Raw genomic sequence first — 21274 nt, 5'->3', positions numbered from 1 at the left:
GTGGGCGCTGGGAAGCCTCGCCAGCGTCCGGCAAGGGTACAGGGGGGTCACAGGTGGCCTGGGATATGTTTTTTTAAAAGTCTTGGGTGTGACTGCTGGGGTGTGGTGTCAGTGAGTGTACGCACACCCTCAGCTTCTTCCCACATGGTTCCTGGGGCTGTCTGTGTCTTTAAAAGCAGCCGGTAGCAAGGATCATAGAGCCCTGCTTGCAGTGGAGAGGGTGTTTCCTGGCTTCAGCTGGCTGGCACCATGGAAGACCGCTCTGTCAACAAAAAGGTTTTGTCGACAGACTGTTGACAGGGTGTATTTTGTGTGTGAACCCTCCATGGGTTTTGTCGACAAAAGCCCAGTTTTGTTGACAAAACCCTCTTGCATAGACGTAGCCATCATGATTTGGAATGCCTCAGTTTTTGAGCTACTGACATGAGATACCTTTGTGGTTCTGATTTACAGAAAATGCTGAGCACCTGCTCTGTGTAAATTAGACTCCTAAAAAGGGTCACCATGGCTACGTCTACACGTGCAGCCAACATCGAAATAGCTTATTTCGATGTTGCGACATCGAAATAGTCTATTTCGATGAATAACGTCTACACGTCCTCCAGGGCCGGCAACGTCGATGTTCAACTTCGACGTTGCTCAGCCCAACATCGAAATAGGCGCTGCGAGGGAACGTCTACACGCCAAAGTAGCACACATCGAAATAAGGGAGCCAGGCACAGCTGCAGACAGGGTCACGGGGCGGACTCAACAGCAAGTCGCTCCCTTAAAGGGCCCCTCCCAGACACACTTTCATTAAACAGTGCAAGATACACAGAGCCAACAACTAGTTGCAGACCCTGTATATGCAGCACGGACCCCCAGCTGCAGCAGCAGCAGCCAGAAGCCCTGGGCTAAGGGCTGCTGCCCACGGTGACCACAGAGCCCCGCAAGGGCTGGAGAGAGAGTATCTCTCAACCCCCCAGCTGATGGCCGCCATGGAGGACCCCGCTATTTCGATGTTGCGGGACGCGGATCGTCTACACGTCCCTACTTCGATGTTGAACGTCGAAGTAGGGCGCTATTCCCATCCCCTCATGGGGTTAGCGACTTCGACGTCTCGCCGCCTAACGTCGATTTCAACTTCGAAATAGCGCCCAACACGTGTAGACGTGACGGGCGCTATTTCGAAGTTACTGCCGCTACTTCGAAGTAGCGTGCACGTGTAGACGCAGCTCCTGTGTGCCCAAAAACATAGGCACAATATAGGTACCCAAAATAATTAATCATGTTTCAAAATCTTATCCAAAGATTTTGCAAGCCAATCTGAGTCTTCAGCGACAGCTGCAGTCACATTGTCTTCAGTGGATTTGCAAAGATGCAGCTGATCTGAACTTAGCATACATGGTTTTGTTTCAAAGACTAAAATCCAGCTCCCCATCACTGAACTATATTGGCAGGGCAAAGCAGAATCCAAAGCAAAAAAAATTAGTTTGTCAGCAAAGTCAATAAAAATGTCTTTGGAAATATATATTTAGAGCAAAAATACTTAGAAGAAGGTGCCATTTTACAGTGGGTTTTTTTTCAGAGCAGAACCATATTTTGATGTGCCATGCAGAGCAGATTTAGAAAAAATTGTATTGATTATTTTGTACACTTTGGTATTGACTCAATCCCTGATCGTAACCTTCATTTCAGCTGCCATGCATTCGTATACTAGATGTGTGTTCTGCTCCTTAGTCAAAGTCCCAGGTGGCTGAATGCTAATTTTGCATAAAATTAGATGGAAAAGTCATGCTCCTCCACATTTCTCTCTAAATCATGCAAAAATTGGGCATAATTGAGCACAAGCCTGGTCCAAATAAAGCCCTTAATTGTAACTAAGTGTTAAGTTGAGAAATAGTAAGAGCAGTTAAATGCCCAGGACCAGATTGCGGCTGGGGGCCTGTGGAGAAGCACAAAGGGGAATATGGGCATAAGGAACCTCCCACACTGTGTGTCCCACTCATTTCTTATATTCAGGAGAGTGGAAGGTTTGGTTGCTGCCAGAAGTGGCACTCATCATCTCAAGAGTGCTTGAAGGGTGTGGGAGTACTTAGAAGGAAAGGAGCTAGAATCTGCCTCCCAACGTTCAGCTTCAGGGGATGGGGAAAGCAATGCCTTCCCTTCAGACACGACTGTTTGGCTAGCTGTGGAGAAGAGGGAAGAAGGAGAGTCAGAGGGTTCTTTGTGCAGCTGTCTCAGAGCTCTGGCACCCCTGCCTCAATGACGGTCTCCTGATAGACTCAGTAACAAGAAATAGCTCCAATTGTAGTCACATACCAGCTGGGGCCTCAGAAGTGTCATCCTGCTGTGCAGGTAAGAATCTGCTGCAGTGGCTCCTTCCCTCCCTGGAGCCCTTCCCCACCAGCTCTTCAGGCAAGAAGCATCCTGGCCAGGACAAGAGATGCAGGACTGCCTGGGAGCAATAGCGCCTTTATGCCATCTTTAGCATACACACAGAAAATCTTTGGAATTACATAGGCAGAGGGGATCCGGCTGTGTAGGGAATGTGAGGAAAGGCCAATGGGAGGATTTTTGGGAACAGGGAAAGAGAACAAGGCAGGAGGCAGTTCGGAGAAGGGAGAATGAAGTGTTGCAGGGATGAAGGAGGAGAAAGAGGTTAGATCGAGTGGGGGGTTCAGGGAGAGGAAAAATGATCTGGGGAGGAGGAGCGGTAGTGCCTCAGAGGAGGGAGGAGACACTGCTTAGTCAGGGAAAATCTTACACAGGGATAAAACAGGGAGTGGAGGCACAAAAGGTGTTTGAAGACGACTGGGGTATGGAAGCCAGTCGAAGGGGGCACTGTACCAAGAGGAGTGGAAGATCGCCAAAGCAGGCGCAGCGGGTCTTCTTCTTGTTTCTAAGAGAAGTGGGTAGAAGGGAATTTGTGCTGGGGCCCTTTTCAAGTTGCCTGATGGTGCAGAAGGGGACTGGCTCAGTCTTTCCACAAAATTTGTAGGGGAAAACTAGTCTGCTCTGGAAAGGTGGGGTATTGGCAGTAGCCTAATGGACACATGGCCAAACTCCTTAGGCAGTTAGACATACTGTGCCTCCCTTAGCCCTCCCTTGGGATTGGGCCGCTCCATACAGAAAGTACTGTCTGCTGTGGCAGAGCTCCAACTTTGCCTCAGAGGTCCTGTATCTCTAGGTGGTTACGGCTTGCTCACTGTAACCCTCAGCACAGCCTCTCCCCATTTCTGAAAGCTCGAGTCACGGCTTATTGAGCCATCACCACAGGCCAGGGAATGGGTTTTGTGTAAGAACCCTACTTAATCTCAGTCTTTCCTCTCAGGAAATGTCTCTGTGGGAGCATGGGCAGGGTTGAGGGAAGCCAGGCCCATCCTCTACTCTAGGTTCCAGGCTAGGGATCCTAACGATAGCAGCAATAGATAGCTTTTGCTTTTCTATCAGTGCTATAGCCCTCCCCTGAGCCCCTGGCACCTCACCACTCCCAGCTTTTTCGAAACCACCCTCCCTGCAGGGGAGCCTTTTTTAAACTAGTTCTATCTGGTTCTTAATGGGCTGCAGGGGTTCTGATTAGCCTGACTTTCTTAATTGCTTCTAGCAAATTCTTAATTGGTTCTAATACATTCCTGATACTTCTGGGGCACCTCTTGCCCTGGTCCAGGAACAGAAAACTAGTCATCCAGTGACCAGTATATTTACTTTTTATCAGACTACTGCAGTCCACTGGTCTGTGTCTTTTACAGCCCCTAGACACTGAAAGCCATCCCCCTTTTAGACACCCCAACATGGACTCACCCCAGTCATAAAACACTTGTAAAAACAGGCCAGGTTTGTTTGTAGCCAATGCATACTCTGATTGTTAGGCACCCCAGTATGTGTTTTAGATAGTAGCCCTTGTATGAGGAAGACCTGTTGAAAAGGCTGCTTATGTGAACTATGGTTTCTTCCTCAGATGTCATGACCCTCAGGAGGTTGTGAACAGTTCCTGAAGGAAGCTCATCATCATGCCTATCTTTATAGATAGATGAGGGTTAAGCCTCAAAATTTCTGGACAAAAAGCAGTCAAGTAGCACTTTAAAGACTAGCAAAATAAATTATTAGGTGAGCTTTTGTGGGACAGACCCACTTTTTCAGACCATAGCCAGACCAGAACAGACTCAATAGTTAAGGCATAGAGAATCAAAAACAGTAAGCAAGGAGGACAAATCAGAAAAAAATGGTCAAGGTGAGCAAATCAGAGAGTGGAGGGGTGGCGGGGCGGGGAAGGTCAAGAATTAGATTAAGCCAAGTATGCAGATGAGCCCCTATAATGACTCAGAAAATTCCCATCCCGGTTCAAACAACATGTTAATGTGCCAAATTTGAATATAAAAGAAAGCTTGGCTGTTTCTCTTTGAATAGCGGTGCGAAAATTTTTTTTCAGTAACATGCACACTCTTAAGTCATTAACAGAATGCCCCATTGCCCCAATGTGTGTTATTGAAAAAAAAATTTCGCACCGCTATTCAAAGAGAAACATCCAAGCTCTCTTTTATATTCAAACACGTGGTTCGAACAGGGATGGGAATTTTCTGAGTCACTCTAGGGGCTCATCTGCATACTTGGCTTAATCTAATTCTTGACCTTCCCCCCCTCACCCTTCCACTCTCTGATTTGCTCACCTTGACCATTTTTTTCTGATTTGTCCTCCTTGATTACTGTTTCTGGTTCTCTTTGCCTTAAATATTGAGTCTGTTCTGGTCTGGCTATGGTCTGAAGAAGTGGGTCTGTCCCACGAAAGGTCACCTAATAACTTATTTTGCTATTCTTTAAAGTGCTATTTGACTGCTTTTCGTTTTGATAGTATATAGACTAGCACGGCTCCCTCTCTGTTATTAAAATTTCTGGACATTCCCAAAAATTTATGACAGAGTCAGGATGTGGAGAGGCCTTCCCAATAAGGCCCTGCATGGATACAAAAAACTGATCATGCTGTAAAATTTCATCAGGGGACTTAAGGTCATCTGTATGAACACTAGCTCCCCAGACAGAGGCACTATTCATTCTAAAATCTGGTCAACCCCAATGAATGCATGATGACTGCTGCTCCCAAGGCATGGTCCTCATGACAGATACCAGTGGGTGGACTCCCTCAGAAGAAGGTGTTACATAAGGAAGAAGTATTTGTGATGTGAAGTGGAGGCAGAGCGTATGGCACCTTATGTTTTGAAAATAAGCCATTTAATTTAAGACCAGTGCAGGAAAATTCACATAAGGGGTGTCCGCTTTCCTTCAAAGGGCTTGCCTTCACTGCAGTGTTGACTGAAATATCACCCATAGCTCTACTCCTGTGCACGCACAGAGATCTTTAGTTCAAATTAAGTAATGCTTTAAACCTGAACAAGCAAGTCTGTCTGAGGATGTAGATTGAAGCCTGAGAGCTGCTGAAATCAAGTTAGTAATGCAGTGGAGATTCGCCTGCTCTGTGTTGCTAAACCAAATGCTCTGTGTTAACTGGAAAGACGTTAACTTGAGCGTAGAAAATTCTAGTTCATGCTGGAGTGAAAAGCATTAGGACAGTGGGCTCCTTGCTACTTCTTACTCACCCTCTCCAGCACTAGCTTACGCAGCAAACAAACTTGAACAGGAGCAAACTTGAAATTGGCAACTCAGTCTGTCTTTCTACTCCCTGTTTATTTCAAGGAGAATTTGCTGAAAGTTTCAGATATTGACCAACAAAAGTGCAGCTCTGACATTACATAGTACCAGGAAATCAAGCTGTTCAACCATCTGTTCTTGCACTATCCATCTATCATTTGTTTAGTTCATTTAAAGTTCATATGAGTGTTCTATTTCATCTGAACTGTCCTGTTTGCGTCCTTTCATTTATTTTCCTTTTTGTTTCCTCTGCGCTGTGATTTTAAATAACTAAGATCTGTGCTTTCTATAAAGACAGCTACTCATCTCATGTTCAACTGAATGCAGGTAGAGCACACACACGCTATGCTCTCACACAGAACTTTTAATTTTGCTCTTTTATGTTTTCATAATCTGAAAGATTATTCAGATTTAAGTAAACAGTCTGTTCTTTATCTATAGAAATATACAAGAACAACAAGAAGTCCTGTGGCACCTTACAGACTAACAGATATTTTGGAGCATATGCTTTCGTAGGCAAAGACCCGCTTCGTCATCTGATGCATGATTGGGGGGGGTTCCAGAGGAGTATTTAAAGAGTGGGGTCCCAGTAAAAGGGAGGGCCACAGTTAACAAGGTCTATTCAGTCAGGGTGGAAATGGCCCATTATCAGTGGTATAAAAATACACAGTACTTTGCCTCTTGCCAACCAGAGATACAGGTAACAATAGGGAAAATGGAAGTGGCTTATTACACATCAGTGCATACTCAAGTAGAATTTATACATGCAACTCCCTGGGGCTGGGTGTAGGACTAAAAACGGAGGGGCGGGGGTGGAATTTGGGAATTTCTAAGCTGTATGTTACACAGAACGTCTGACTGCAAGATCACAAAGGTCCCTTCTGACCTTAGTATCTATGAACTATTAAGAATTCTTGACTTGGGAACTGTGACCAGATGTCAGGGGGTTGTGAAATACCCTTCACTTATGGCAAAGCAGGAGCTGGGTCACAACTGGATCCAAGCTAGATGACAGAAAAGCGCCGGGAGATTCCACTATGAAAGAGCAGGAACTTGGCTACAGAAATCATGTTTAAAGTTTAAGGCCAAATGTGGATCTCCTACACTGGGGTAAAACTGGAATTATTCCAGCAGAGTTAATATTGTCTGGTGCCTTAGTCTTTTGACTGTAACTAAAATCCATTTAACACCTCTCCCAGTAGCTTTCCATCTCAAATTTGCAGTATCTGTTCACAGGGAGGAAAAACAATTAAAATGCTTATCTAAATATGCACAATGTCAACATTTATCCAGTATTTGCACTGATTATCCCCTCACAAGAGATTTATTTTTAATTTGTGAGGGTTTGAAGGTATGGTTCGTGATCCATATATAGAAGCAGCCAGATGAGCACAAAATCCCACTCTCAGGTGACATCTTCCAATTCGGTTAGTACCATATGTGACCAAGGTATTAGTATTCATGTTTAGCTAAACTGATGACACTTGACATGTGCAAAATGCTTATAACAGGTATTGTGAAAATTGAGATTATTCCTCCTCTGAGTTTTACCACATTCCATACTGATGGTATTTGCAACTTGCCACCACCCCCAAAAGATAGAATTAAAAATGTATTTCCCAATAATGCCACAGTGTGTGTAAGTGTTCGCATTTAAGTACATTTGGAATTACCAAACCTTAATTAAACAGGCATTGGTCACCACTTGCTTTGGATCTACTATGTCCACCAGAGGCTCCTTCATGGCAACATCTCTAATACAGGTCATGTCGAAGCCATACACATTCTCCCACCCTGTCAATGGAGAAAGATGTGTCAAAGGTGAGAGGTAATGTAAGTAAGTAAGTAAATGTATCTTTTGCACTCTGCATAGTTGCTTCTGTGCCAGAATCTCAAAACATTTCACAATCAGTTAGTTAACTTTCACAACATCCCTATTAAATAAATAAGCAGTGTTATCTCCATTTGACAGATAAGGTAACTGAGGCACAGGATGATCAAGGCTTATAATTTCAAAAAGTGGCCTGTGGGTTTGTATTCCCCACTAACCGAGAAACCCAAGATCAACGGATGGTTCTGAGGACTTAGGTATTTAACTAAGTTGCCCAAAATCACACAAGCCAGCCAACTTAGGAGTTCTGGATCCTTGTCCTTTGCTCTGACTTCTAGATAATATTTAAACTTGAAGACCCTGATCGCACAAATATATACATGTATAAGTAGCCCCTATCATGTCAGTGTACTAATCATGAGAGTAAAGTTAGGCATATCTTCAACTGATTGGAGGATCAAGACCTTAATGCAAGTACATCATGACAGAATGCCTTCGAAAAAGCTGTGTTGCAAGCTGTGTTGAGCTTGCTGGGTATTTGAACTGTTCTAATGACTGTACACATAAGTGCCTTTTATCTTGCTGATTTTCTTTCTTTGAAGAAATGATCCCCTGGGGGAAAAGTACATTGGTTCTGCTCTTATGGTTGACATTTCTTTGTGAAAAAAAAATGCAAAGAACTGTTACGTTTTTGGATTTGTTTTTTGAAACCAAAATCATATTACACTCTTTTGAACTCTCAGACAAATTCCATTAAACGACCCACAATGCAAAACTGAAAGTTACAAAAGCCATGTGGGCTCGAACATGTGCTGAGCAGAAGAATGGCTGGAAAAGTTCTCTGAGCACTTAAAAATATTATTATGCCTGAAAACAAGCAAGGCTAACCGACAATCCACGGCAGGAAACAGATTTGCAAAAGCTTCTCCTCTCAGAGCACAGCAGCTGAGTTCATGGTATTCCCAGCAGGGTCAAAATTGGCAGCAATAGTAAAAGGTCAGGAGGCAAGATTCTGCATTGCAACATATCTGGCAAACGTGTTCTTTGGTAATGGTATCCTTTGATGGAGCTATCAACTTGCTCACATTTGGGGAAGACAGGTGACACCTGCAAATGTTTTTTCTTTACACCCTCTTGTGATTTCTCTCCCTAGTCACCCAATATCGATTTCTGAAAGCCCCAGCCCCTGAAGTCATGTAACTAGAGGAGAATCTCAGTTTTTAATTGCAGTGACAAGTTTATAGCCTTCATGGTTCTAGAAAAAAAGCTGGAAAATATGAACCCTACAGGCTCACAGATCAGAAGGCAAATACCCTCATTTGCCAAAAATAATAATTTTTAAGCAAATTTCATTATTGAGGGGGCATGATTTCTGAGCACCTTCTGAAACACCCATCATTGCTTTTGGAATCTGAGACATTCTGGTTCCCCTCTCAAGAACAGCAAAGTGATGGGGAAAAATAAAACTGAATTAAAATAGAAATCTATAGGAGAGAATAGTGTGGTGGGAGGAGAGACTGGGACAGGAAAGAGTAAGGAAGATAGAGAAAGGAGACACATCTGATAGTACAAAGAGAGAAAAAAGATTATATAAGAAAAGAAAAATGTTTTAAAGGAAAATGGGCTTTGAGGGGGGAAAGAGAGAACCAGACACATTTGAAAGTGATGTAAAAACTTACAGAACAATGAACAAGGGAAAATCAAGGTTTTGATTATGAATCATGGTTCTCCCCATCAAAATAAGATAAAAATAATATTTAGACTTATTTTCAGACATAAATTCACAGAAAATTTGGACTAACAAAATTCATTATTCAAAGATGTCAAATATATTTCTTGACCAACTCTGCCAGAAAGCTTTCACACTTAAGCTGTGTCTACACATGCACGCTACTTCGAAGTAGCGGCACTAACTTCGAAATAGCGCCCGTCGCGGCTACACACATCGGGCGCTATTTCGAAGTTAACTTTGACGTTAGGCGGCGAGACGTCGAAGTCGCTAACCCCATGAGGAGACAGGAATAGCGCCCTACTTCGACGTTCAACGTCGAAGTAGGGACCGTGTAGACGATCCGCGTCCCGCAACGTCGAAATTGCTGGGTCCTCCATGGCGGCCATCAGCTGGGGGGTTGAGAGATGCTCTCTCTCCAGCCCCTGCGGGGCTCAATGGTCACCGTGGGCAGCAGCCCTTAGCCCAGGGCTTCTGGCTGCTTCTGCAGCAGCTGGGGATCCATGCTGCAGGCACAGGGTCTGCAACCAGTTGTCAGCTCTGTGTATCTTGTGTTGTTTAGTGCAACTGTGTCTGGGAGGGGCCCTTTAAGGGAGCGGCTTGCTGTTGAGTCCGCCCTGTGACCCTGCCTGCAGCTGTGCCTGGCACCCTTATTTCGATGTGTGCTACTTTGGCGTGTAGACGTACCCTCGCAGCGCCTATTTCGATGTGGTGCCGCGCAACGTCGAAGTTGAACATCGACGTTGCCAGCCCTGGAGGACGTGTAGACGTTATTCATCGAAATAGCCTATTTCGATGTTGGCTTCACGTGTAGACGTAGCCTTACAGTGGCTGCTATTTATCAAGATTTTAATTTCCTTTGAAAACTGTTAATATTACACCTGCATTCACTAGGCTAAGAAGAGAGAATAATACGAATTTCACTGAGTGTTGCCTCTAGGCCAACATGATACTGCATACCACTAGGCAGTCAAAAGTGTAGATTTTTTAGGGTAATTGTTCTAAATAGCACTATAGAATGATGTAACTGAAAAAAAATCTCTAAAATCCAGGAAGTTCATGTTTACTGAAGATTACAGGGACAAACAACAATTAGACATTCAACCTACTATAAAAACAAGAAGTCCTATGGCACACCTTGTAGACTAACAGATTTTTTGGAGTATAAGCTTTTGTGGGCATCATGCATGCATCTGACAAAGTGAGTCTGCCTACAAAAGTTTATTCTCCAAAAAATGGGTGCCACAGGACTTCTTGTTGTTTTTGTGGATACAGACTAACACGGCTACCCCTCTGATACTTGTCAAGCTACTGTGTTCTAGTCACGTTTTTCCCCTCCCTCTCAATACAGTTTCCATATTAATGAATTTTGCACAAGTTCACTGAATGATTGTATTTTTGACCACACTCCCTTAAATTTCTATCAAGACTTTGCTAGAGGGAAGATTGCAATAGTGTGCCAGATTTGTTCTCAGCAGGTGCAACTAAGCCCTAGACATAAAACAAATACAGGAGGAAAGATGACCCCTCCCCCCACAAAAAAAATGTCAGGGAATGAGAACTAGTCAAGATGTCAGGGCTTGACAGAAAGTGACAAATCGGGAGAATGTTGTTATATAAACACAAGAAGCTTGCTTCTCATCTCATGCACTGATACGAGTCGAATTCCAGAGCAATTCCATTTAGTTCAATTGACCTGTTTCTGATCTCACACTTGGTTTACACCGGTGTCACTCCATTGATTTCAGTGGAGTTTCTTTTGAACAATGTCACTTTGAGAGATTGGACTCAAGCTACAATAATGATGTGCTTATGCAAAATGCTAAAATCAGGAAGCTCAATATGTAGTCTCAGCGCTACTAAGATGAATAAAACACGACAAGCAAAGGCTTTAACTTTTGGCCATATGCTCAACTGGTGTAAATTAGCCTACCTCCACTGAAGTCAATAGAGCTATGTTGATTTACAATACCTGAAAATCTACCCTATTAAAACTAAAAGCAATTCTTAAAATGACAACACATTTTCTCATTATTTCAGGTAGTTTGTGAATAACATACCAAACATACAAAAGCCATCTGAGGGTTGTCTTGTCTGATCTCACAACAGTGTAAATTAAGATAAGTGAGAGGAGAATCACACCTAATTATTATGAACAGTCTATAAGGCTATTTAGTAATAATGTGAATGGTGAAATAAAAATAATTTAATGGAACTGAACACAGAGGAGGAATATATTAGACTCGTACTTACAGTGAATTTTGAAGTCCTTGTACTGTCTGTCTTCAATTGCTACCACGTACAAAGCAGCCCGGTCTGGAAACATAAGCCCTCCAGGTTTCTGTTGATGAATTGTGGGGAAATGGATCTCGTAATCTATTCACCTGACAAAGACATCACATTTTGAACTGCACATACAAAAAGCAGACAAGCACCCCCCTGCATGCCTTTATTTTTCTTCAGATTGTCACATCAGTTTTAATATCTCAGAGATTCTTGCACCCTGCAGCAATGTTGTTAGATAAACAGAGTCTATTGGAATTGTACCACCTGTCACTCAAAAGCAATGCTTACTTTTACTATTAAAGGTCTCCCAGTTTACTGAGCACCACATGCTGATCTTTCTATAAGAAATGGCAATCGAACATAACTATTCCATTTTGATGCTGGCATAGTAGGAGGGCTCACAAATGGAAAATAAATGACCAGATCTCTAGCAAGGAGTGTGACATGCAGAGCACGTACCAGCCACTTGTCTCGTGCAAAGATGACTGTGTTTAGCATTGATTCATAGAAAAGACAGTAACCCATCCATTCACTGATGATGATGTCTACTTTATCCACAGGCAGTTCAACTTCTTCCACTTTACCTTTAAATATTGTGATTACTGAAAAAAGAATCCAAAAGAAATATGGTTCACATAATAAAAGCCTGATTGGAAGTACCTCACTCGTGAAAGTTATCCTGCCCTGCTTTTCATTCTAAGTTAAATATATGGGCCTGAGGCTCCTCACCCTGCAGTGTAGATCAGGAGAGATTCCACTCAAGTTTATGAAGTTACTCTAGTTAAAAAAAGGATAAGGGAGAAATGGATCAGGCCCATGCAGTACCTAATAAGCAGCGAATCATTAGGATATGTCTACAGTAGTGCACATGCTGTACATACAGGAGGTGCTTCTTCTGTCCCCCAGGATAGGTATAATTACTGGCGCTGATGTGTGAGGTTCTACTTAGCCAAGTAAAGATATGCCAGACCCTTACTGCGTGCACTCCACATGGCTTTCTGCATGCGCAAGCACTGCCCTCCCCTATTTTTAGCCCTGTAGTGGCCAGAGGCTTCCTGGCTGGAGGAGCCTTTCTCCGCCACAGGGAGCTATGCACCTCAGTGTGATACAGTATGCTTCCACTGTGGCATGCAGCCACAAGTACCTCACATACCACTGCAAGTGGTGTGCAGTTTAGATATACCTTTATTAGTCATCCAAAGAAACTCTGTCAAGATAAAAAAACCTGTATACTTTAAAACGCATCCCTTACCTGTCACATTTTAGATTACCAGCTGGCATATGTCTAACTCTTAAATCGCAGGATGTAAACAATTCATCTCAAACCCTGAATACACCTAACCTCAGGCTCTGTTTGGTTTCTAGTGCTATTCATGAGCCCAAGTCTATCAACATGCATGGAACTAGGAGCTAAGTCTGAACCCATTCTGGTTTTATATGTGTTTATTTTTGTTGACTTCAATGGATTTATATTGGTGCATATAACAAGAATCGATAATGGGCATATTACAGTTGACGCTGTTCTAGACGCAGCCCTGCTATTCTTCCCTCTCACAAGCACATTTCTTTGTCCCAACCTCACTCTGTCTCCACCTGCCTTGTTCCAGACCCATTTCCAGCTCTGTCAAAAGCGCTTCTGGAAGCATGAGCTGTCTTCCACCCCATCTTCCATTTTTGAAAGTTCTGGTGCCTCCCTCATTGTCACTACCGAGTTTGCCAAAGTCTTGTAGACAAGAAACAGTTTGTACCTCCACCTCTACAAAGAAGCATAAAAGAGCAAACAGGAAAGACTCTTGTACTGAAGATAACTTAAAGGTAAATCTGGAATTTAACTGAGCTGATTCTACTGCTTTAATGACATCTTTTGTATCACATTTCTAAATTCCATTCTGTATGCCTGCACAAACAGTACAGGGAAGAAACGGATCTTCAAGGTTTTTTTGCACAAATTCTCTCTTATATCTCACAACTTCTAGGAAGAACCTATTTGTGATTTCTGATGCCAGCAAAAGGAATGATAAAAATCTATCTAGGTTTCAGTCACTGAGTTATAGTTTTATTTTTAAACACAGACTTGCAATCCCTTTTCATTCTGGCCTTGTCCACACTGTGGTGGACAACCATAGTGTGGTCAGGGACTCACACTGAAAAATGTACAGAGGTAAAAAGTTCCACAAATTAGAAAGGAATTAATCCTGACATCCTAAAGATTCTCATACTGAAACAACACATCTGATTTTCCTGTCATTCAACCCTTGTTTCTGGAATAATAATGCCTTCAATTACAACATCAGTCTGTGCAGCCATCCCTGACATAGGCACATTTTGTAGCTTCAGGGTTTATTTATTTATTTATTGCAGCATGCATTGCTCCTCTCTGTCTGTCCGTGACTGGTAGACATTTATTAGCTCTTGTTTTCCTGGTGGGTTGAAAAGTCATGTGAAACATCAAGGAAGATTTACTCATATATGTTATCTTCTTTGTCATGTCAGCTCCATTGTCTGTGCTTCCCACAGGCCAAAAAGAGACATTGAATGCATTGATAAAATGCAGAGAAATAGTGTGGAAAATTCTGTTTTCTTGAAATTTGAGGTAATTTGGGGTTATTTGTGGTTTTAATTCCCATCTCCAGGAGTCAGATTTTGATAACTTGTCAATGTCTCAGTTTTTAAAATTTTTTTTTTTTTTTTTTTTTTTTTGGTGTATGGGTTGGAATCAGCAGCTGGGAAGCAAGCGAAGCGGAGTGGAGGGTCAAAAAAGTTTAGAAGGAAGGTCAAGCCAGAATTCAGACTTCAGGAAGGTGCTAGAGGGCAGATGTGCAGAAAAAGAGGAGGACGCAGCTGGCAGTGAGTGAGGGCTAAGATGCTTTTCAGAGGTCAGACAGCTAGGAAAGGGTTGGGTCTCATGACAGTGGTGAAACAAAGGAACTGCAGGCATTTATTTTTCATCTTCAGATGAGACTTTAAAAAACATCTGCATAATAACAATGGCCATACTGGGTCAGCCCAAAGGTCCATCTAGCCCAGCATCCTGTCTGCCAACAGTGACCAATGCCCAATGCCCCAGAGGGAGTGAACAGAACAGGTAATCATCAAGTGATCTGACAAACAGAGGCTAGAAACACCATTCATATCCATCCTGGCTAACAGCTACTGATGGACCTAACCTCCATGAATGTATCTAGTTCTTTTTGAACCCTGTTAAAGTTGTGGTGTTCACAACTTCTTCTGGCAAGGAGTTCCACAGGCCCACTGTGAGTTGGGTGAAAAAAAAAACCCACCCAAAACCACCTTCCCTTTTTAAGTTTTAAATCTGAGACCATTAATTTCATTTGTCAGAGAGGTAGCCACATAAGGCTGTATCTTCAAACACAACAAGAAGTCCTGTGGCACCTTATAGACTGACAGGTATTTTGGTGCATAAGCTTTCATGGGCAAAGACCTGCTTCTAATGAAGTGGGGCTTTGTCCACAAAAGCTTATGCTCCAAAATATCTGTTAGTCTATAAGGTGCCACAGGACTTCTTGTTGTAATTTCATTTGGTGACCTCTGTTTCTTATGTTATGGGAACAAGTAAATAACTTTCTTATTCGCTTTTTCCATACCATGATTTTATGGATATGTCTCATATTCCCCCTTACTTGCCTCTTTTCTATGATGAAAAGTCAGTCTTTTTAATCTTTCTTCATATGGCACCCATTCCAAACCCCTAATCATTTTTGTTGTCATTTTCTGAACCTTTTCCAATGTCAGTATATCTTTTTTGAGATGAGGCAACCACATCTGTATGCAGTATTCAAGATGTGGGCGTACCATGGATTTATGGAGAAGCAATAAGATATTCTCTGTCTCATTTTGTATTCATTTTTAAATGATTCCTAAGTGTTTGCTTTTTTGACTGCTGCTGCACATTGAGTGGATGTTTTCAAAGAACTATCCATGGCAACTCCAAGATCTCTCTCTTGAATGGTTATAGCTAAATTAGTCCCTATCATTTGTACGTATAGTTGGGATTATTTTTTCCAATGTGCATTACTTTACATTTATCAACATTAAATTTAATTTGCCATTTTGTTGCCTTCACTTAGTTTTGTGAGATTTTTTTGAAGGCCTTCAGAGTCTTCTTCAGTATTAACTATCTTGAGCAATTTAGCATCATCTGCAAATTTTGCCACCTCACCGTTCACCCCATTCTCCAGATCATTTATAACATCCTGTTGAGGTTTTGATTAGTCTTGCTTTCTGCAATATTTTCATGACATTTTTATTGAAATTATTACTGAAAAATATGTCAAAATTTATTGACATGATAATTAGAATATTTTGTTTACTGAGGACCTATTTTTCAGTAAATGAAACATTTTCATAATTGTTTTGTTTTCTGCAAAAGGTTAAACAAAATCCATGACAATTTTTCAAAATTTTGATCCATGTAAAACCCAGAAAAAGGAAAGCAACTTCAACATATGAGAGTAAGTCTACACATCAGTCTTATTTTGAAATAAGCTATTCTGGAAGGCTGTGTCTACACTTGGCCAAAATTTTGAAAGGGCCATGCTAATGGCAAATCAGAGAATACCAATGAGGCACTGAAATGAATATTCAGTGCCTCATTAGCATGCTGCAGGCATGTCATTTCAAAACAACTGCTGTAACTTTAAAATAACTTTGTTGGGTAGACATACCCTGACTGGCCATTTGTTGTCAGGTTAGGAAGTCTTGATTGATTTTGCATTTCCATTGTTAGATGTAGTTTACCTTCCCAGAAATATGAGCAGGCAAAATGAAATATTGGACTTGTTAAAATACATTGGTAAAATCTGGGTTGATATCCTGACCCCACTGAAATGAAGTGGAGTTTTGCCATTAATTTCAGTGGAGCCAGTAAGTTGGAGACCCATAATATGGAGTGTAAAATAAAGAAAATAAAGAAAAAGACACAAAACAAAAGCAAAGATAAGACCAGAACATTCTAAGTTCATTGTGGGTTTTTAGTTCTTCATCCTTGAAAAACTATTAGCTCATTTACAGCCATTCTTTCAGAATTTCCCAATAGTTCTTACTTCAAAATTAAGGAAACTTGAACAAACTCAAAGCACATCAGCCCAGCTCTCAAAACAAGGTTCAGACTAGTTCCCAGAATTCAGTGGGTAGTTCTTAGCATGACTCTGATCAACTGATTTAATTGTTAAGGAAACAATCCATAATGCATAGCCTCCAATCTATTAAACCTTCTTTCTAAAAGCAGGCCAAGTAAACACATTATCAAAACAGATGTTGTTGTTAAGGTGTAGGAAAGAGGAACAGAGGATGTGTATCTTTAAACTTAAACAACCATATAAAGTCATGCCATCATCTCTTACAGACATACAGCGTGACTGTAATCGCACATCAGCTTTGCAATATTACATTTCTTGACTTCTCTGGATTTACTCTACATGTGCGCTGGTGGGAGTGCAATAACTTTCCAAGTAGTATTCCATCATCATACTGAGGCGAATCAGGTCCATTTTCCTCACAAATCCTGGATGGCTCATTCAACTGAGAGAGGTAATTTTAACTCCATGGAACACAAACATAAAAGTCTGCACAAACACCTGCCCTGCTTTCCAAAATCATCTGTTTCTTGACAGACTCTTTCACAACACATTGGCACCTCACTCAGAATCCGCTAGCAGTTTTTGGACTTGGCTGCCTTTCCCAGCTATCTACAATAACTGTTTTCAAAAACATTCCTGTCAGGTGTTTTGTCAGCAGCAGGGTAGTTTCAAGGAGCTTAGGAGGTTATTAAGCTTGGAGTGGCTGAAGACCTAACTTGCAGACTGCTGGGAGGACACACAGTGAAACGTGTTACATTTTTGGCAAGGTTATATAATAGTCACTGTAAGGTAGGTTGGGGGTGTGATCAAGAATATAATAACAAGCCAGACCATCTCCTCCTTCAATAAAACTCTGAAGGAAGGAAGAAATTTCATTTTGAGGATGAGTTTGATCCATCTAAACAAAGACCCATACCCTGTGTCTCCACACCAATATAAATAAAGAACAGCATCAGGACGATCCATTACTTTATATTGGTGAACAACCTATGATCTCAGAATGATGGCCAACATTTATAAACTGAGCTTGATTCTACTTTGCCTTACCCTGGGAGGAGAAGAAGAGTGGTTTGTACTAAGCAAAGCATTAACAGGAGTGTTTAATTGAAGCAAAGCTGCTACTTTATCTTATATTCTCTTCTTAGCTGCTTTTCCTCTTACAACCCCTCCTCAACACACTGATCTGAACACCTATTTTACCCCTGTTGAGTTTGTTGCACCCATTTTGTACACCCTTCGAATGTAAAATCAGGGCAAATGATGCTGCTTTAGCACTCACAGTGTATTTTCTTACCTACCTTCACACTGTGCATTTCTTATATCTCACAGCAGCAGAAGTGCACTTTTGGTATAATTGTGTTTTGCTAATTCAAAGCACTTTACGTTTCAGTTATCTGAGTTTCAATACAAGTAATGTACATGAATCACACCCAGTTAAGGTCACACTTTTATTTCCCTGCATAATCCTCATACCATGTATGCATGACCCCTCCACTTTCTTGTTCTTGTATGGGCCACTGCAATTGGCTCACAAACTTCCCCAGGAACAGCACTCAGATCAGCTTTGAATCTAGCCCACTAGTTGCAATTTACATAATTTCCTCTGGCAGCAAGTTCTTTGTCATTTTTTCCATGAGCACAGGGTGAACTCTACATCTTATGAAATAATTAGGCAACTCTTATTTGAAAAAGGATCAAAACAACCTTGACTCATGTTAAGAATGTTTCAAAAGGGTTTTGATTATGCAGAAATACACTTTAGGTGTATATTCCATTTGCCTTCATTTAAGTTACATCCCACCTAAGCTTTCAATTTAACATACCTGCCTCCAAGTACTGTGCGTTATACAAACCAGATTGGAACAGCCTACACATTCTTTCTCACCGACACTCCTAATTCAAAGGTGCACACTCCCCTCTAAATACTCTCTTGCTTGCTTGCTTTTTTTAACCAAGAATGGAAATAGAAGAGGTGAGGTGAATCACAGATGCTAAATGAATTTGCAGTGCCATGTGGTCTAAGTAATCATTTGGTCTGAATATGCCTAACTTTACAGCAAAACCCAGCCTTGATCTGTTGTCTTAAGAGTAGGCACACACAAAAAAATGCTTCAATTTAGGTCTTTTTGGAAGGACACAAGCAGATGAAAATCAGGAGTAAATTGTTAAAGTCAGTGGAATTGAGCTAGGGTATTGTACAAATGACAGCATACCTATATCTATCTATATATATGTTACTTGCAGTAATTCTAGAAGTACTCTATATCTGGTTGCATTGTTACAAATAAATACCTGACTTTGTGGTTAGCATATCAATCACAAACGAGTTCTGACCTTCTCCAGAAATATTCATTATTTGTAAATTTTCTTCCAACTAGTTTGGTCGAATAATATTTTCTGACTGTGGATTGTTTGCAAACTGTTCTTTTTGCTACAATGCACCATTCATGTGATTACTCAAGTGACACGTTACCATGTTCCCTGACTGGTCAACTGAACTGGAAATACAGGAGAATAAAAAATTGTACCAATTTGATGAATGCAATTTATGTATTAACTTTTAGACAAATATATTTGTGCTACAATGTGCTGAACTTGTAGGATTCACAGAAACTTTCCTGAATACCTGAATACCTAGCACTAGTATAAATACTTTTGCATACTAGATAATAAGATCTTATAAATTTTTGCAAACAGATCTGATTGTTTTTATTCACAGAAATAATCATCCATCAGATGCAGTGAGAGATTATTCTTTGACCAGCCTGAATTTGAACTGTGAGATAATGAAACTGTTTGCTAGAGGATTTGGAAAACCTGGCATTGGAAAACTAGGTTCTGAAATATGTTTGCCTGATTTATTTTTTTTATGTGACTGCATCATTTTGGATAACAATGAAGCTGGCACAAGCTTAATGGTGCCCTTAAACTCTATTTTAAGAGTTAAACAAAGCACCAAGATAAATTTTACCCTTCCAGATTTCGCTTGCTAATGTCATCACTTTCTTCAATACTTGGGTACCTGACTTCTATCACATGTCAAAATGGTCCAAATGATTCCTTTGGGGTGAATTTTAGCACTGTTGACAGCTGTCAGAATGACAGGCCTGGAGACTGAAAATCTTCTATTTTTACACACACAAACTTGGACCACATGTCTTCGCTAATATAAAACTTCTTAACAAGGTATAGTGCAGGGGAAGCTTGCATTGCCAATGTCTCTGTTGTACCTAATTTTTGATAAGCAGCTGTCAGTTTGGCACCTTCCACTGGCTCTAAATACAATATAAACTTTTTTTATTTTTTTTTTTAATTTAAAGCATATATGGGTTTTAGGAGAGAAGAACAGAATCTTTGAAGTCGGGGCTTGCTCTTACTTATACCAGTGTAAATCTGGAGATAGTCCATTGACTTCACTGGAGTGACTCCAGACTTACACTGGTGCAACTAAGAGCAGACCATGACATTTGGACTTTCTAGAGAATGGTGCATCTTCGCAAACAGAGAAAGAGGGTTTCACTCTGGGCTTTTCACTGGTGTGAAATAATTGTCAATGATGTTATTCTGGATTTCAACCATTAAGCTAAAATTGTTCATTATGGAGGATCATAGATTCATAGAGGATGCAGATGGATCTATCTGCAAAAAGGGGATTTGTCCAATCACTGAAACCCATAGAGCAGGCTTGTAGGAGTCCTGTTTCATAATCATATTTCTGAATATAACACTAGAATTGGGCCTGAATCAATATCACAGACCTCAGAGCTGAACTGCTCCCTAGCTTCAAGTAGGTTTGAAATCTGGACCAAGTCTAGATTAGATTTTTTTCAAATAGCTCTTATCTTTATAATAGACTGAATGCGCACACATGCTGATCTGAACACCATGAACTCTTTCAAATCTGTACCCAAATTTTCGCACCTTGAGTCATCACGCTAGAGAAGAAAAGGACTGAGCTAAAATTAATATAATGACAATTCTTTACTGAGGCTTCTAGTCTCAGACAGACTCTGTGGTTCTCCTGAGGTCTAGTTTAGTCCAGTTTAGTTTCACAAGACAGAGCACCCTAATTCTGTATTGATAAGAGAACCATGGAAGGTATTGATAGAGGGGCCAACAGCCACCACGGGCCCTAGTGCAAGTGGGGTGGGAAGCAGCTCCATGGCCCTGAAAGGGACAGGGCCAAAGGTAGAAGGGGCAGGTCTAGGGCAGTTAGCCCTTAGCACCATTCAGACTGTGGCACTGCTCCCCCCTACCCACCCTCAGAGCCATGCAGAGAAGCACAACAGTGATTCAGAAGGACTCAACACTCCAGCCGCCACTGCTGTCAACATAGCAGTAGCCAGTGCTCTGGGCTCCTTTGAAATGCCAGTCCTGGGAGCTACTGCCCCCTTTGTCCCTTCTGTGCCACATGGGCAGGACTGAGTATTGCTCACTACATGGCAGAGACCATTGCTGCTGTTTTTAACTTTTAGGGCATGTCGACACAGCAAAATTATTTTGGAATAACGGCCACTATTTTGAAGTAATATTTGCAAGCATCTACACAATGCAACCGGTATTTTTGAGATAATTTCTGAACAGCAGAGAGCTTATTTTGAATTTGGTAAACCTCATTCTACAAGGAACAGCACCTATTCTATTTCAGAACAGGGGCTGTGTAGACAGGGGATAGAGGCTATTTTGGAATAGCTTATTGAGAAA

At 41.4% G+C, this 21274-nt stretch overlaps 1 protein-coding gene across 1 annotated transcript in view; it reads right to left on the bottom strand.

The window, feature by feature from the left end:
* The window catches only part of PRMT8 (protein arginine methyltransferase 8), a 131633-nt gene that overhangs the window by 22784 nt on the left and 87575 nt on the right, over positions 1-21274 (bottom strand). The window contains exons 5-7 of the mRNA XM_074983650.1: positions 11931-12073; positions 11439-11526; positions 7304-7419 (exon numbers count right to left, since the gene is read on the bottom strand). Coding sequence (XP_074839751.1) covers positions 7304-7419; positions 11439-11526; positions 11931-12073 — 347 coding nt within the window. The remainder of the gene's footprint in view (positions 1-7303; positions 7420-11438; positions 11527-11930; positions 12074-21274) is intronic.

Source organism: Carettochelys insculpta, chromosome 1, assembly GCF_033958435.1.
Source record: "Carettochelys insculpta isolate YL-2023 chromosome 1, ASM3395843v1, whole genome shotgun sequence".
In the NCBI taxonomy this organism is placed as follows: Eukaryota; Metazoa; Chordata; order Testudines; family Carettochelyidae; genus Carettochelys; species Carettochelys insculpta.
Note: the sequence above shows the minus strand (reverse complement) of the source record. Positions and strands in the feature narration are given on the sequence as shown.